The 17,600-nt window shown below is 37.3% G+C and overlaps 3 protein-coding genes across 4 annotated transcripts in view; 2 read left to right on the top strand and 1 right to left on the bottom strand.

Annotated features, from left to right (window-relative positions):
- The first annotated feature begins 1,799 nt into the window (after nucleotides 1–1,799).
- Nucleotides 1,800–6,131, top strand: LOC109087355 (receptor expression-enhancing protein 6-like). 2 transcript variants are annotated; one of them, XM_019101564.2, is made up of 7 exons: nucleotides 1,803–2,032; nucleotides 2,910–3,003; nucleotides 3,150–3,288; nucleotides 5,108–5,264; nucleotides 5,416–5,492; nucleotides 5,614–5,637; nucleotides 5,745–6,131. In XM_019101564.2, the coding sequence occupies exons 1-6, from the start codon at nucleotides 1,906–1,908 to the stop codon at nucleotides 5,632–5,634; spliced, it is 615 nt and encodes a 204-aa protein (XP_018957109.2). In that variant the 5' UTR covers nucleotides 1,803–1,905; the 3' UTR covers nucleotides 5,635–5,637; nucleotides 5,745–6,131. The 2 variants fall into 2 exon arrangements, with proteins under 2 accessions (XP_042622975.1, XP_018957109.2); XM_042767041.1 differs by lacking the exons at nucleotides 5,416–5,492; nucleotides 5,614–5,637 and having other exon boundaries at nucleotides 1,800–2,032.
- Nucleotides 6,132–6,808: 677 nt separating this feature from the next.
- Nucleotides 6,809–10,066, top strand: LOC109087360 (UPF0449 protein C19orf25 homolog). The gene is made up of 2 exons (XM_019101571.2): nucleotides 6,809–7,122; nucleotides 9,358–10,066. Exons 1-2 carry the CDS (start codon nucleotides 6,981–6,983, stop codon nucleotides 9,540–9,542), a joined length of 327 nt encoding a protein of 108 aa, XP_018957116.1. The 5' UTR covers nucleotides 6,809–6,980; the 3' UTR covers nucleotides 9,543–10,066.
- A 288-nt stretch (nucleotides 10,067–10,354) lies between these two features.
- Nucleotides 10,355–17,600, bottom strand: part of apc2 (APC regulator of WNT signaling pathway 2) — a 40,935-nt gene continuing 33,689 nt past the window's right edge. The window contains exon 15 of the mRNA XM_042766004.1: nucleotides 10,355–17,525. Within this exon, the coding sequence (XP_042621938.1) occupies nucleotides 11,963–17,525 (5,563 nt within the window). The 3' untranslated portion in view covers nucleotides 10,355–11,962. The remainder of the gene's footprint in view (nucleotides 17,526–17,600) is intronic.

Below are 17,600 nucleotides of genomic sequence, written 5' to 3'. Positions count from 1 at the left end.
ATGTTGTTTAAATACCTGACTCTTTGGCAGCTTTGGCATAGATTCCAACAGCAATCAGAACAGCACTGAAAACCTTAAACACAACAACACTCATTTGTCTAAAATATCTTCAATAAAACATTTAAATTCCAAACAACATACAGTAGGCACAACATTAAATATAGTTTAATATGCATATTTAATATGTTTTCCTAAAGTGGGCCACTTTTTGATAACCTCGTAATTTAGATGTTACTTAGTCTACAATTCAGGTGTTTTTTCCTCTTTTGTTTTCCTTTTATTTCTTTTCTTTTCTTTTCTTTTCTTTTCTTTTCTTTTCTTTTCTTTTCGTCATTACCTTTAAGGTCCAGCTTAATAATTTGATTTGAGCTCAGTTCATTTATTGTGTTATTTGGAAGGTAGCCTATATTTCTTTAAACATTCCAGACAAATGTCTTTTCAGGTAAAGTCTCTGATTTACAAAAACAGTTATGCTGTATCTTAAAGGGACACTGTTATTTATTTGGCAGTCTATGGGACAGTCACAAGCCTCCTGGTTTTCATCCAAAATATCTTAAATTGTGTTCCGAAGACGAACAAAGCTTTTACGGCTTTGGAACAACATGGAGGTTAGGTTAAGTGATTAATGACAACATTTTCATTTTGCGGTGTAGTAACCCTTTAAATCAGCCAAAATAGCCATAACGATTTTATCGTTTAAAGAAATAGTGTCCCTAAAATGGTCATTTAAACCCGTTTTTATGGTTTGAAAATGTAAACGACCCACTTTACCTGATGGCTCACTTTACCTGAATTCACCATACATTTAGGAAAGAAACACATCTTTCCCGCATATAACAGTAACTTTAGTGCTCCAAATATCAGCAGACATAGTACACTGATTACACGCTCTTAACCAGAACGCATACCTGTCAACCCTCCCGTTTTCCCCGGGATTCTCCCGTATTTTACCATTCTATCCCGCTATCATCCCGTTTAAACACTTTCCCGTATTTCTCCCGGATTTTAAATCTTTCTTTTAAAATGTTTGCTAAATTCGTCTCCGGTAAAACTCCCGTAATTTGTATGGCCCAAACCTCATTATATGAATAATCACGTCAACAAATTCCAAGGTTGCCCAGTTGCCAGATCTGGTATGGAACGCATCCTTTTCACACAATCGACACACACAAACCCATTTGTCCCTTCAACTTGGCAACCTACAACAGTGACGGATCACTGTAGAAACGGGACCGGAGGAGAAGACTCGGGTGGTGCTCCGGTGAAAGAAAGAAACAAATATATATGCAAACTGAGATATAGCGTACACTTCAAAAGACTCTGGGTTATAATTGATTAAATATGAGCGCTGCAAGTTGCAAAAGCAGGTGCTGCGCGGCTTTGTTCACTGCGGTTACCGGGCAAATGGTTATAGCCTATTCCTGGCGAAAAGCGACAGAAATAAAGAGAGAATGAATTAGCATTTTTCAGTAAGCCCTTCTGCTTTTTTTTAGTCCAAATCCAAAAACGAGCCTCATTTTGAAGCAGAAAACACGCAGTTTGATATAGGCTAGGCTACACGCAGTTAAAATAATTGTTTGATGATAATTGTGTAAATTAATATAATAAATTAATATAAAATAATAATAATGTAATATAATATAATTATACCCCAAGCATTTACAGATATTGATTATTGGCAAGGATGTTAGTTGTAATCACATAAGTTAAGTGATGATCAAATTAAAGTAAACTAGAGTGGCCTAAATGCATTTTAGTAGAATTTAAAGCGACAGAGCATCCTCTGATCCTCCCGCAGACTGACAGTAAGCGGATTGAGTCAGCCTTCAGTCAGCGAAACTGTCATGATAGCATTCAGACACCTGTCTTTCAGTGCATAACATTACTCTTTCCTCTTCAGCCACGATGCTTGCCATATTTACAAAGATCAAAGACCGCGTCGAGGCTTTTTTGAACGAGAAGAATATAGTCACTGACTGTCTTAATAAAATCGAAGAAAAAACAGGAATCAAGAAACGTTATTTAGCGCTCGGTAAGTCCTCATTTTATACAAAGCACGTTTCATGTTCTGCATAGTTGTTGTTGTTTTCAAACAAAAAGTAGCCGTATTTATGCAGTTATCTGTAATATTGATGTAACAGGTGCTCAAGTCAGTCGAAGCTGCGTCATACAGTATTATTGGCATGCGAAATAAATGACATATCATTACTAAAGACAAATAATTTCTCTTCATGAAGAGAACAGAAAAGAGAAATGAAAGAGCTGAAATGCAGGAATCATTTTTTGAATAATAAAGTTCCTCAGAAGGAGATTTGGTGTGACGTCACTCAACACGTGACTTCGCCTTCATCCCTCAACATCTATATTTACATTGAATATTAGTGCTGAAGATTACTGCACTTGAGGCTTCACCCAAAAACAGCTACACACACTTGCATAACTACACACTCTATACTGTTCAAAAGTTTGGGACTGCATTTTTTTTTAAAGAAATTAATATTTTTAGTCAGCAAAAATGCATGAATTTGTTCAGAAGACATTTATAATGTTAGATTTCCTTTTCAAATAAATATTATTATGGTATTATATAACTAAATATTAACAAATTCTATTATATAAATTTCTATTTATCAAATAATTCTTATCTAATTTCTAATAATAAAATAATTTTTATCAATTTCCACAAAAAATATGAATCAGTACACAATTGTTTCTCAAGCAGCAAATCAGCATATTAGAAGGATTTCTGAAGGATAATGTCACACTGAAGACTGGAGATTAATACTGAATGTTGAAAATTCAGCTTTGCATCACAGGAATAAATGCCATTTTACAGTTTTACAGATTTCACATGTGCTTCTTCAGTTTGTTCAGCTGATTTAGGAGGATTTATGATTTTCTCCCGTCAGGTGCTGTTGGTGTGACTGGAGCGTATTTATTATTTGGATACGGCGCTTCTCTGCTCTGTAATCTGATTGGTTTTGTGTATCCTGCATATTACTCGTGAGTTATGTGCTTTTAAGGTTTTCCACAAATCAGCAGTTGCCATAACCTACACTGAATCTTTATTATATAGTGTATTATTTTGGTTGCAGTAACTTGTGTTAACTAGGGTATCTTTCATATTTTTGTCTGTTTACATGTTTTAGTATCAAAGCCATAGAAAGTCCTGATAAGGAGGATGACACACAATGGCTGACGTACTGGGTAATCTACAGCTTCTTCAGTGTGGGAGAATTCTTCTCTGACATTTTTCTCCACTGGTTTCCTTTCTACTATGTTTGTAAGGTAGGTAGAACAAGGCCATGCTTTCTCTGACTAATATCTGATTTAAAAGGATTAATTATAACCAGCTTCTTTTTGCTGATTAGCAGATAATAATCTGTAATTCTGCAATATATATTTATATATATATGTTTGTGTGTGTGTGTATGTATATATATATATACTTTATAAAATAATAACTTTATAAAAAAAATAATACAATATATAATATTAGAGGAAAAGCTACAGATTTTACCTTTGGCAACTAACACTAAATCACCAAACTGAAAAAAAGTAAATAAGTAATTAAATAAAAATGAAGCTAAATAGAAAGATTTCTTATTTGTTCTCAATAAGAAACAAAAACTAATGAAAAAATGACAAAAGCCTGTAACAAAATCACTCAAACTTAATGAAAATAAATGCAAATATTTAATGAATACTATAATAGTATATAAATAAAACTAAAATCTGTGTTTTTGTGCTTTTTATTACATTATTGTAAGCCTTGTTTATTTTTTTATAGTTTAAATATTAATGTTTTTAAAAAGTTTAAACACAAATATGATTTTATAAAATGTGAAATATTTTATGAAATATCCTGATACTCTAAAATGTAAACTGTAAAAAATACATAATTTAAAGCTACACACTGTACCTTTTTCATGTTCAAAATTAAAAAATCTAACCCTCCTGTTAAGTGCAAATTTCAACCATGTTTGACCCCAAATGTTTAAATATATCAGTAAATTACTCAGACTGACAAAATAATTTATTTTTATTTACTTACACTTCACCTATGTGATATTTTAAATATTTTTATGACAAAACATAACTTAATATATATAAGTGTATCTTGTGGTCATTTTTCTTTAGACAGAGAATAACCTGATTTTTTTTGACATTGTGGGGACATTTAGTTTGTCCCCACAAGGAAAACAGCTTTTTTTTTTTTTTTTTTTTTTTTGAAATGTTAAAATGTGGAAAGTTTTGTGTGAGGGGTAGGGTTAAAGGAATGAAAATACAGTTAGTACAGTATAAAAATTATTATGTCTATGAAAAGTCCCAATATAATATGGAAACAACAATCATTTTTGATAAATGCTTGTAAAAATATGTGTACAGTGTTTGGAAACACATCATTGTATGAAATGGTATATGCAACTCAGAAAAGAACAAAAAACTGTCCTTCATACGCAGTACAGTAATGAATGCCAAGGCATAAATGATATTTAGCCCAGACATCACCAATTGGGCCAAAAGTGCACAGGCATTTTAAAAACTCTGTAACACAAGATGTGCATGTTTATGAATTCATCTAATATATTTAGCAAAAGAGAGAAATTCTCAAGGTTTAAAAATATAATTATCATATTATTTTTTTTTTAGGTCAATTTGACCCCAGACATCACAGGAGGGTTAAATGACTCATAACTCTGAGTTCATTATAAAACTGTTCCAAACTGCTTTTTTGCTTTGCCCTAAATCACTGTGGTAAGGCCTGTAATAATTATTCACATTTTAGAGTTATTGAAACAAATTTAATAATAAAATGTATGCTTTCATCATTTGTCTGTGCATGTTGCGTCACTATATGCAATAGAAGTAAACTGAAGCCACAACAACTGAAACTCGAATCGAAAAGAGGTAGTTTGGCAAACAAATGGAAAGCGACAGTACCCGCAATAAAACACAAATACTAATTGTAATGTCTGATAAACGTTTATAACTCTCTGCCGCTATAGTCTCTTAACCTGTTCAATGTTAATCATGAATTCTCACACCAGAAAACCGTTCCTTCACTCCCTTGTCCTTTTGTGTGTGTGTTTCTTCTGGTGTTTAGTGCTTGTTCCTGTTGTGGTGCATGGCTCCGGTCTCCTGGAATGGTTCTCAGGTTCTGTACAGGTATGCGGTGCGGCCATTTTTCCTGAAGCATGAAGCCAGAGTAGACGAGATAAGCGGGAAGGCCATGTCAGCAGCTGAGAACGTCACCAGAGAGGGTATGCAACATAAGAGCTGTTCCAAAACCCCATTCTTTACAGATTTCCTGATGTCACCTCATTATTTGTATATGTGAATGTAAATGTTTAAATATTTGTTGTCATCTGTTTAATTTGCTCCTTGTGCTTTCGATGATTCTCTCTGTGTCAGTTCTTCACACTCTGGTGAGAAACCGGGCTGTTGGCCCTGCTGAGCCTGAAGCCAAAAGACTGCCCAGTTCTGCTTTTGTATGTCATCATATTGCTAATAAACCCACATTTGATAAGTCATATGGTTTCCTATGCTTTGACTTCCTCTAAATGAATCTATCTCTCTGTGCTGTCTCATCTTGCATGCCACTGACTGCAGACTGAACCCACTGTTGATTAAATGGTATGTTTTCAGTGTGTGTTTGTGTGTGTATGAGGTGGGAGGTATTTGTTTTAATGGTTATATGTTTAAAAAAAAAAAATTCAATCTTTCTGCATATATGTACACAGGTGGCTAAAGTGATCTGAGGATGGCACCAACATGCAAGAGATGCAGCATCACGTTGAGGACAGACTCATATGGTCTCATCGTAAAGACCTCAGTGAATCGATGCCTGATTTTTAGACAGCTATTGTCAGGAGTTGATTTTTGAACTTTATAGTTTAATAATCTGGTGTATTTATTAATATGTCCTGAACACATCTATTTTTGGCAGTAATTATATGCTCACTGTTCATATAAATTTGTCCAGATTGTATAAATGTATTCAGCAATTAAACATAGCTAAACTGTTGGAAATTCAACAGACAACATTGTTTTGTTTTGTATTCATTGCATCTGTGATCTGATTATTATTATGAAATAAAATGTAAGTTTTCAAATTTCAATAAACTTTTGTAGCCAACATCTGAAAAGAATTCATTTTTCTCACATACCGCTGACATCAGCTTAAATCCTAAAACTGAATGAAATTGATCCAACTGTTGAGTTTTTAGATGAATATACAAATAAAGGTGACTTAACTTGCCAAATGTGCAATAGAAACCATTTTAATTGTCACCATGCTCATTGTTTTTTACTAAGATACAAAAAATAATTATTGTGAAATGTTGAATTAATAATAGTAAAAAACACAGAAGTAAATTATATTTTTATTTGCTAAAATATCTGATTCATAAAAGTACATTTATCAAATTGAAGTATGCAGAACATTATACTGTGTACAATCAATTGTAAAACCTATTTGATTGTAGAACCTGAATAAACTCTCATTTTATTTAGTTGTGAGAGCATTATGGTTAATGAAAGGTTCATATTTTGGTTTTGGGACACGGTGCACTTTCAGATTTAAAACTGTGCAGGATGTTTTCATTCACTTAGAACTGTGTTACACGCTGCATGAAAGGTAATTAAAAAAATCCATTATAGGGGCACTTTAATTTGTAAGTCTGTGTTGCAGTAAAGTGATCTCAGCTTGTGTTTTCCTGTAATAGTTTTATTTTTTTTTTACTGCACCGTTAATGTTTGCTGTTTTCCTCCGAGTCGACAGATGGCGCCAGTCATCATCACCAAGATCTCAGATACAATCGAAGAGTCACGCTCTGAGTCTGACGTGTCAGCTCTCTGCCAAACGAAAACAAACAGTTGACATGTGAAATATGTGTGTTTGTTTCACAGTGTACAGTATGTATCCCCACCAGCCTGAACACTAATGCTTTATTAAGAGCGTCTCCTTGTTGTTCAGGATGAATTTTGGTTCTAAAAGCAAGAAGCGGATGGTTCTGCCGTCCCGACCCGATCCGCCGACAGTGGAGCAGATCACGGAGGACGTGAACCGAGCCTGTCCCACCGATCCGGTGTTCACCGTTTTACCCGATTCTGCGGAAGGTAGCGGACAGACGACATCATTACAGCACTTTGACTTAAAACCTCTGATCTATAATAGAGAACACTATATAGATCAGTCATTAAAACACCCGCTTTAGCACTGCAGTTAAATGAACATGTCTGGAACATAAGACAGTTATTTGAAGTTTTTAGACACTTAAAATATAAACTGTCGCGAAAGCAGATGAACAATTGTAGCCACTATCATGTTTAGCTAGTTTAAAATATGATTTGTACACAAAAGGTTATGATCAGTAAGATTTGTCTCTTCTGCTCATCATGGCTGCATTTATTTGATCAGAAATACAGGAAAAAACTATAATATTGTTAAATATTATAGCATTTTAAAATAATGGTTTTCTATTTTAATATACTTTACAATATAATTTATTTCTGTGATGCAAAGCTGATTTTTCAGCATCATCACTCCAGTCTTCATTGTCACGTGATCCTTTAGAAATCATTGCAATATGCTGATTTATTATCAATATTGGAAACAGTTTTGCTGCTTCATATTATTTTTATTTGTTTTTGGAACCTGTAATACTTTTTTTTAGGATTCTTTGATGAATAAAACGTTAAAAAGAACAGCAATTATTTAAAAATATAGCTAAATCTTCTTGTGAAAAAGTGAAAGTGAAAGTGACGTGACATTCAGCCAAGTATGGTGACCCATACTCAGAATTCGTGCTCTGCATTTAACCCATCCGAAGTGCACACACACAGAGCAGTGAACACACACACACACTGTGAACACACACCCGGAGCAGTGGGCAGCCATTTATGCTGCGGCGCCCGGGGAGCAGTTGGGGGTTCGGTGCCTTGCTCAAGGGCACCTAAGTCATGGTATTGAAGGTGGAGAGAGAAACTGTACATGCACTCCCCCCACCTACAATTCCTTCCGGCTCGAGACTCGAACTCACAACCCTTCGATTGGGAGTCCGACTCTCTAACCATTAGGCCACGACTTCCCCGTAACAATATACACTACTGTTCAAAATTTTGGGGTCAGTTTTTTTTTATAAAAAATAATGCTTTTATTCAGCAAGGATGTGCTTAATTGATCAAAATTGATATTAAAGACTTATATTGTTAGAAAAGATTTATATTTTAAATAAATGCTGTTCTTTTTTGACTTTTAATATCACAGGTTCCAAAAAAAAAAAGAAAAAAGAATGCTGATAATAAAAAAGCATAGAATGATTTCTGAAGGATCATGTGACACTGAAAAATCAGCTTTGCATCACATAAATTATATTTTTAAATATATTAAAAAAGAAAACCAATATTTTAAACAGTAATGATGTTTTACATTATTACTGTTTTTTCTGTATTTCTGGTCAAATAAATGCAGCCTCGATGAACAGAAGAGACTTATTAAATAAACTTTAAAAATCTTACTGATCCCAAACTTTTGAACAGCAGTGTTTATTGGGTAAGACAGGGAGAGATGTTCCCTTAAAACAACATGCATTTATTAAATTGTAACATATCTAGATAGTTAAGCATGTGCAGAATGGTGATGGAGATAAATAGATTGCTCGTTTAGTTGTTATTGTACAAAATGTAAAAGTATTATTAATATAAAACACTAAATTATGGATCCCTATTGACATGACTGGATTTCGGCGGCAAAAGAATCACATTTTATGAAAACAACTTTACTCTTAACTTTTTTTAAGTTGCTGTTTTTGTTACTCGTTTCTATTTTTCCATTTTTTACTTTTTTAGTAATAATAGTTGACTAAGTAATGAATTGCTGGATTACAGAATTGGGTAACACTTTAGAATAAGGTTCCATTAGTTAATGTTAGTTAACTACTTTAGTTAACATTAACTAAGCAAGAACAATCCTTCTACAGCATTTATTAATCTTAGTTAATGTTAATTTCAACATTTACTAATGCATTATTCAAATCAAAAGTTAAGCTTGTTAACATTAGTTAATGCACTGTGAATTAGCATGAACTAATAATGAATAACTGTATTTTCATTAACTAACATTAACAAAGATTAATAAATACAGTAATAAATGTATTGTTCATTGTTTGTTCATGTTAATTAATACATTAACTAACATTAACTAATGGAACCTTATTCTAAAGTGTTACCCAGAATTGTTTTATTGAATATAGAATATGGCACTGCTACTGTTAACAGTGTTGGACATGGGTTTTATCTAGTGTGGCTGCACCTTTGCAAGCATAACGCTAATATTTGGCCTTGATCTTTCAGATCTGAAGGCCAGTTCCAACAACAGTGAAGTGGAGGTGAGATACCTGCAGAGCAGACGTTACATAGAGCTGCATGAGCGACTGCAGGAAGAACGTGGCAATCTGGCACGGCGGAGAGATGAGCTGCGTGCGGCCGGGGAGTCTTTGGAGCACAGCGTGATGGAAGTGAAGAGGAGCGCGCTGTGACAACTCGCACATATCTTTTGAACTTGAGATTTGCTCATTCAGTAGCTGATGTCACTTGATTTCCATGGAAGAGCCTTTCCTCTTGCTGAGCTGCTGTTAGCATTTAGGCTCAGACATTTTAATGCTGAAGTTCATCAGATCTTAATGTTAGTGATATTCCTGGCTGATTCGTTTGTGATAAATCTACTTGGTCAATGTCAATGTGTCAGTGTGTGTTCAGTACTGTATAAGTTGTGCAGTCTCAATGTATTTTTCATTATTTAATGTAATTTACATCTAATTTTCACAATCCAGGCTTCTTGAGTTTATTGATGACAGGAATATTCCAGCATATTCCTCACAGCGTCATTTTCATTTGTATTAAATGGAGTTAAATAGCCTGATTAAGGTTTATTGTCCAAGCAAAAATCCTCAATTTTAAAATGTAAAGTGATTTCTGTGGTATTAGGGCATTTGTTCTCAAGCTGTGGTCTATGATTGGCCGGTAAAAAACTCCAAACTTATTAATAAACTCAGTGAATTAACTGATTGTGTCAAATTTGTGACAGTGTTTCTGTTGTCTCACACATAGCAAAAAACACAAATTGAAATTGTGTATGGCACATAACACTGACTGTAAAATATGCATTATAGGTATGGGTGTGGCATATTTTGAGTTTTGATATTTAGGATAGGGTCATTGGGCTAGTTTGGTTTTTAATTGGCCGTTGCCATAGTGTTGTCACGCAGACCTGGCAACCCTGAAGATAGTCTGAAGGCATCTACCATTGAATAAATTACTTCCACTCAGATAAATAATGTAAGGACACAGGTTTTATGAGAATGTTTATTTGAGGACCCCCTAACCCCTGGCCACAACTGTTTAACTGTTGGTCTACACCACACTCTTTCAAACAACTCTGTGCATCAAATTTTCCCTTTATGTCAATTTGAATTTAGCATTGCATCATATTGCTTAATCCTGACCACCACTGTTAGGGGTCATTACACGTTACACAGAGCTCTGTTACTGGTCAATTTCAATATCTTCAGAGAAAGTTCAAAATTAACGCTTTAATGTGGGAACACCATGGTGTAAAGAACTACACTCACAGCACATCTGAAATACACTGTAGTTCTTTTCATCATTTGCAGAATTTGGGCTGATGTGGGATCATTGACTTTATTTTTAAGAGAGAATGCATGTTTTCTGGCGACAAATTGAGTGAAGCTGCTATATTACAGTTAAAACTAAGCCCATGTAAATACTGCACCTCACCAAATAAGACAAACACTTTTTGTGCTGGCTAATTGGCCATAATCAAAACTATACTGATCATATGTCTACAATATTTGCTTGTATAGCTGCAGTTTTGGCAATAGGCTTTGGTTGAATGGAAGCCATTTTAAACATTCTACAGCAGCCCAACTTAGTGTAAATGGCAAGTATTTATCTCAATCCACAGAGTTGCTACTCGTTAGCTTGCTTTTAAATACTTAAAGCATAACGTGACTACACAAAAAGACATTATGAAAGCATTCAGTAAGCAGGAGTATGTACAGTCACTTAATTGTATTACATACATTTGCTGAACACAACAATTACGACAATCTTATATTCAAAAATGGAAATGTGTGGGCAGAGATTCATGGTTGTACTTACAACTGTAATTTTCAATAAAAAAAGAAACAGCAAAGTCAACATCACGTGTTAACAGTGGTTAAGTGAGTATTTAGCATGCTATTTGTAGCAATGGCAGGATTACATTTTGCCTTCTGGGAAGCATTAGACTACAGTTGTATATCAGTATTTACAACATAACCACTAAATATCCATGACGATTACATAGACATTTTGTGCAGATTTTACCTATTGTAGCTATATTTTCCTGCAGTGATAATAAGTGAAGGCAATAGGCTGTTGAACCTGTCCGTGTGGCATAAAGGCATGTGCATACATGATTCTCATGTGAGAGTACAACAGTCTTTTCCGGGTTGCAGGTGGCACATTGTCTTTTAAAGTATTTGTCACTGTTTTTCGAAGAATAGATTGCATATTGTACTAAATGTGGGCCATAATTTTTATCTGTGGATAACACACTGCGAGACAGTCTCTGTCATGTGTGATTAATTGTCCAAGTAGCACAAGCAGTGATTATTATCACTATACAAAAATATAAAAAAAAACGTGTGGTGCGGTTAGGTTAATGTTGTGAATCCAGTGAGATTCTGTAGTACATTGGTAATTGTTCACATCCAGATTGTTTTTTTTATTTTTTTATTTTTTTCAAATAGGTAAAACTTCTGATGCAAGCGATGGAGAGCATAAAACTCAGTAAATATCCAAGGTAAAGAAAATCATATCCATTACCACCTGAACTTTTACCGCATCAGGAGCATAGTACTTTGTCAAGACTGGAACTGAGGACTGATTACAGATTTTATGCTTCATGTTTTTCCTCTGTCTTTTCTGACGTTGTCTGCACTTGACCATGTGGAGAGCAGCAGACCATGGGGCTGGGGATGTAGTTGAAAGGAGTAACCCTGACAGCTTTACTTGGTGAGCTCTGTCGGAAATGGCCAACACCACCACTGGGGGTACTTTCCACTGATTGAAAGGTGGAGGTTGATGCAGTGCTGTAGGTTTTCAGAGATCCATCCGAATCCCCATCTTGGAGACTATTCCCAAAGGCCATGCTTATTTTCCTGGGGAGGGCCATCTTTGTGGCCTTGTCTGTAATGTTAAGAACTTTTTCAATTGTGGGAGAGGTGCTTGAATTTGTTTTGTTGGCTGAGTAGTCCTCAGTTTGAACAGTTGCATCACTTGTTTTCCGTGATGCTAGAGTAATAGTAGGCCATTTCCCTGGTAGCGGTGGTGGCATCTGTTTGATGCCCTCAGGTGAAGGCAACAGAGGCAGCGCAGTGGGTGGAAGGGTGCTCTTTAATATCTGGGGAACATCCTCATCACGAATCCTTCGCCAGGTCACTCTGTCAGAGTTACGGGATCCAGCTCTCTGTTGCCTCTGATTTGTGTTCCTTTCACTTTTAGCTCGTCCGCTTGAGTCAGAGGATGAAGAGCGAAGAGAGGAGCGGCTGGTGACACGACTCAAGACATTTATGCTTGGTGAGGAGGAGTATCTTTTGAATGTATCCTCCCTCTTTTCTCTTGGCTTTGGACTGGGTGTATTTCTCTGGGAGGCTCTGCAAGGACTTTCTGAGCTTGTTCGCCTAGCTGGACGTTTCACAGTGACGTCCCTATCAATAGAGGTGGCTCTTGATGGGGCCATGCCTTGTCTGAGTATCCCCTGTTCCTGCACTTGTCTTTGTCCTTGAGTCACAGGCATTCTTCTTGGTCCTTGAACTGCTTCCTTGAGCTCCTGACAACGAGAAGAACATAAGAAAACCGCTGGGGCCCCTGGAACTGTTCTTCGGGGTGAGGCTTGCTGTGATGTTGGGACAGAACGTGAAGCAGCATCACGTCTTAAGAATTTTGAGGACTCTTTGATGAATGTCAGTTGTCTGAGAAAACCATTACTATCTGATTCACCACTACTTGAATGACTGGATGTCATGCGAACCAAATCCATTCGATTTGCTGGTAGGATTCTTTTCCCTGACATCTGCGTATTTTGTCTGCTGATGTTAGTGGGCTGGTTGGTTACTAAAGGTGAAATGTTTCTTGTTTGCTTTGATGGATTCTGCATGAATGGTATTCTGACAGGGGATTTCTGTGTTTTCCTGTCTGTAGGAGATTTTGAGTTCTGATTGATGTTTGAAGTGCTTCCTCTTTTGTCCGGTGGACTGCATGGTGCTGAGGCAACCTTCTCTGGACCTTGTTTAATGGTTTGGGTTGGGGAGGTTACTTTTTTCTGAGGATGCCTGGAAGGTGTTGAACTTTGAGATGATCCTGAAGATGAGCTCTTTGGTATCCTGGCAGGTGGCGTTGAGCTTCTTTTGGGCAATGACAACTGAGTGGAATCCATGGGGTGGCCCAGTCTGTGAAGGCTTCTTGACCTGTGTTGAGCTAGATTTGGATTTTTAGGGGCATCTGATTTCTGTATCACTTTTTTAGGTGGTGGTATTTGAGAGAGAGTTGTCTCTTTCTTGGGCGTGTATATCACTGTTCTACCCCTGAAGACCACAGGAAAGTTTGGAACAGGTTTACGAGGGGCAAAATCAAGTGGTTTATTAGCCTTTTTGTCATCTTTGTATACCTTCTTTTTTTTAGGAGTAAAGCTTGAATCAGACATAAATGACAGAACTGATTCAGACTCTGATGAAGGTTCCTGGGACTTTGAAGCTTGTAATTTGGTAATTATTGTATTAGCTCCTTCTTGTATTGCTCTCCATTCAACACTGTTGAGGTCAGAGTCTTTGTCTGATGCCATTTCATCAGAATCTAGTTCATTTACAGGGCTCCACACTGTTGCTTTCTGTTTGTGCTTTTTCTCAGCTTTCTTTTTTCTGGCAGCCTGCTTTTTCTTGTGTTGAGGCATTGCAGATGTTATGCATTTTATCAAAAGATCATCTTCTGAATCCATGCTGACTGAGCTTGGCGAGCTGTTCTCTTCCAACTGGTTGTGTTCTTGCTGTGATTTTGGAGGGCACGTGGGGTTGGATGTTAAATTATGTTTATTCCGTATCCACGTATGCTGAGGTTTTTCATTATGTTCCTCAAATTCTGCATCACTCAAAGAGCTAAGGGAGGAACTCAAAGAGTAACATGGAGGTGCTTCTTCTAAAATTAGATTTTGCTTGATTCTGTGAAAACCCTTTTGGCGGGACTGGTAACTGTTGACTTGATCTTGTATATTAACATTACGTATTACATTAGTCTTGCTTGATTCATAATGTTGTTTCTGTCCCGTCCTATTCATCAGTCCATCCTGCTTGTCCATTTTATGGCAGATGGCCACTTCTGTAGTTGTTGGGTGATGCCTAGACTGAAAGCCTATAGTGTTTTCCTGTGCATGACTCAGGGAGCAGGTTTTGTGATTTTGGTACACCTCTGGATTTTGTTTTCTTATAGGAATATCTAACTGTGGCATGCTTTTTGACAGATTCTGTCCTTGCTTTTGGATTTGTCGAACTGGAGACTGGCTTTGAATCCTTTGCTGGGTCATTTTTGCTGTCATCTCTTTACTCTGAATAAGTAATCTCTGAGTGGGTACCAAATGTCTGATTGTTTTGTTTAATTGGTTTGTGACTTTGTGGGACTGACATGCCATTTTAGTTGGTTTGTGGAAGCGGGAGAACATGCGTAGGTCTTCAATTCTTTTTGCCTCAATATCAACCATATGCTTTTGTGTCTCTTTGTTCCTTCGCCAGTCTTTTATTTCTTTAGTTCTGGGTGGATACTGGAGAGTTTCATCGCTCAAAGAAGTGGTGCTTGAGAAATTGATGGGCGTACCTTCAGCAGAGTCAGTGTAAGAGGAATCATCATGATAGATTTCATTTGAAGACATTCCAAGCTTTTGTCCAGAATACAATTGATTGTTTTTATTCTGTAGCACCATATACACTGGTAATTGCACAGATTTTCGAGTCTGCATGTTGAGAACTTGGTTTGAGAGGTTGGGCATCACAGTTGGCCTTACCTTCTTAAACCTGGAAGGCATGGCAGAATTAATGCACTCTTTCAGAATTTCTATGTCATCATCTGAGTTGCCTTCACTATATTGGTCTTGGTCATCCATGTCCTCTTCTTTTTCAGAATCCTCTAGATCATTGTCTTGCTGGTTAAGCAAAGGAGTAAGTTTGAGCTCCACATCTTTCTGGACATAGTGTTCATGGAGAGGGAGGGCACTCAGACTAGAGGCACATGAGAAATTCTCAATTGGTTTTTCCACAGTGAAATAGATCATTGTGTCCAAATCTGGAGGTAGGTTGAACCTTTCTTTAAAGTCAGCGATTTCCATAAATTTGCGCAAACTGTTCTCCCACTGGCTTCCTACACCACTAAGATTTTGTGTCTCTGGTCCACTCGATTCTGCACAGCATGGAGTTTTGCTGCGACTTGGAGGCATTGTTTGTCCCGGACTGTCTGGTAAGTCACTGGGGCTAACAGTACCACTTATCATTTCACTACATGGATCACTCTGAATAGAGCTGGCAATTGAAGGAGATTCAAAGCTGCCAAGTGAACTGACAGAACTACAGCGGCTCATTACAAGAGGTGTTTCGTGAATGTAATTGTCTGAAGAGCTGGATGGTGTCCTGTCCTCAAGAATTACTGGAGACACTCCTCTAAGGAACTTCTTCTCATTTTTGATTGTACTAGGGATCTCAGTTGGATCAGAGCTGCTGATTTTCTGATCAGTTAATAATAACTGACTGTCACTCAAGTCATCAAGTGTCTCATCCTCTTCATCTTTTCTCTCAACATTCACATCTTCCACCTCTATGATTTCTAATGAGGAGTCACTCTCTAGGTCATTTTCAGTCTGACTCTGTCCATCAAGAGCTCCATCCCCAGAAGACAGAGAAGACAGAGAACTGCAGCGAGAGAAGCATATTGGAGTATTCTCTACAGAATACTTCTGAGGGGTCTCCAGCTGTCCTATTGTGGGGCTTCTTGCAGAGCATATTGGGGAAAACTTGCTAGTACTACCTCCAGTCATCACTGTTGGAGCCCAAGCTTGCCTGCACATTGCTTGAGCTGCCTGAACATTGACTGCAGTTTTTGCAACGCCAAACTTGGCAACACTTTGGATTAGAGGAACATGCTGATAGGAGGGAGACAACTTGACAGTTGGTATACTAGCATCTGAAGACACCTTGGTTGATACAGTTGCAGGTGTTGATATAAATGGTTCTTGGCTCTTCTCTGTATCAGTGGAACCTGAATCAGGCAAAATAGCATCTTTGCTTGTCTCAAAATCTCTTTCAGGGATCTCATTTTGACACATAACTCTTGAAATATGTACACCACTGTTCACTGGTTCCTCATGAGCTACCTTAAGGTCAAGTTTATTTGGACGTCGTTGTTCTGTTGGTTTTGTCGAGGTATGAGTCTGGTTCTGACTGCCACAATAGCCATCGCTGATGCTGCCACTGTTAAGGCTGTCATTGGATAAACTTGAGTTGGCTGTTTTAAGACGCAAGAAGGCATGTGCTCTGCTGAGACGCTCTTTAGGTGAAAAAGAGCTGTTGTCAGAAAGATGACAAGGGGAACAGGAAATGGCTCGTCCCTCGTGAAGCTCATCTGGCCCATAATTCCAATCCACAAAATGATCTTCTGAGCTGAGGCTGAAGCTGTCCTCTGAGGATGTATGCATGGTAATGTCTTCTACCAGTTTGTCAATTTTAGCCACTGTGCTGGTGATCTTCTTGGCTAATTTCTCAGCTGCTACAGTCACTTCATCATCAGGGGGTTGTGACCTTTTATTTTCAGTTTGAAATGTTTCAACGTCTTGCTCAGGCTCTCCCTCTCGCTTACGGGGCTGAGTATTAAGGAAGTTAGAATTGTTCAAGAACATGGAGAGCATGGAGAAGGTTCCAGTGTCCAAGCTGGTTGATACATTAGGTCCCTCATCATCATCAAAACAACCAGAATCTGAGGCGTAGTCTTTTGCTAGGCTCTCAATGTGCCTCAGCGGTTTGTTTATACTTTGATGTTTGAAACGTTGTTTCTCGATTGAATCAAATGTTTCTGCCAGATGCTTTGCATCTAACTCAGCCTCTAATGCTTTCTGTTTCCTCATGTAGAGGGATGGCATGCAGGATCCTGGGGATACAACAGCAGTATCTTTATATTTAAGTGGACGATTTGTGAGGAGGTTTCGCAGAGCTGCTGCACTTCCCATGGCTATCATTTTGTGCTTCGAGTGGATGAGATTGCGCAGCATGCTTACAGCTCCAAGATCCCACAACAATTCCTGGTCCTTTGGACTTCGTGCAGACAGGTTCCAGAGGGTTCCACATGCATTACTCACAATGGTCAGACTGTGAGATCGCAAGTGCTGCAGCAGAGTCTGGAGGCAGTTATGATCCCTGAGGATTTGCCTGAATTAGGAAAACAGGAAGAATTTAAGTGATGTCATTGACACGTTAACCTCTACTTAATTTGTGAATGTGAAT

This window comes from Cyprinus carpio, chromosome A11 (assembly GCF_018340385.1).
Source record: "Cyprinus carpio isolate SPL01 chromosome A11, ASM1834038v1, whole genome shotgun sequence".
NCBI classification, from domain to species: Eukaryota; Metazoa; Chordata; class Actinopteri; order Cypriniformes; family Cyprinidae; genus Cyprinus; species Cyprinus carpio.
This window is presented reverse-complemented; position numbering and strand designations above follow the sequence as displayed.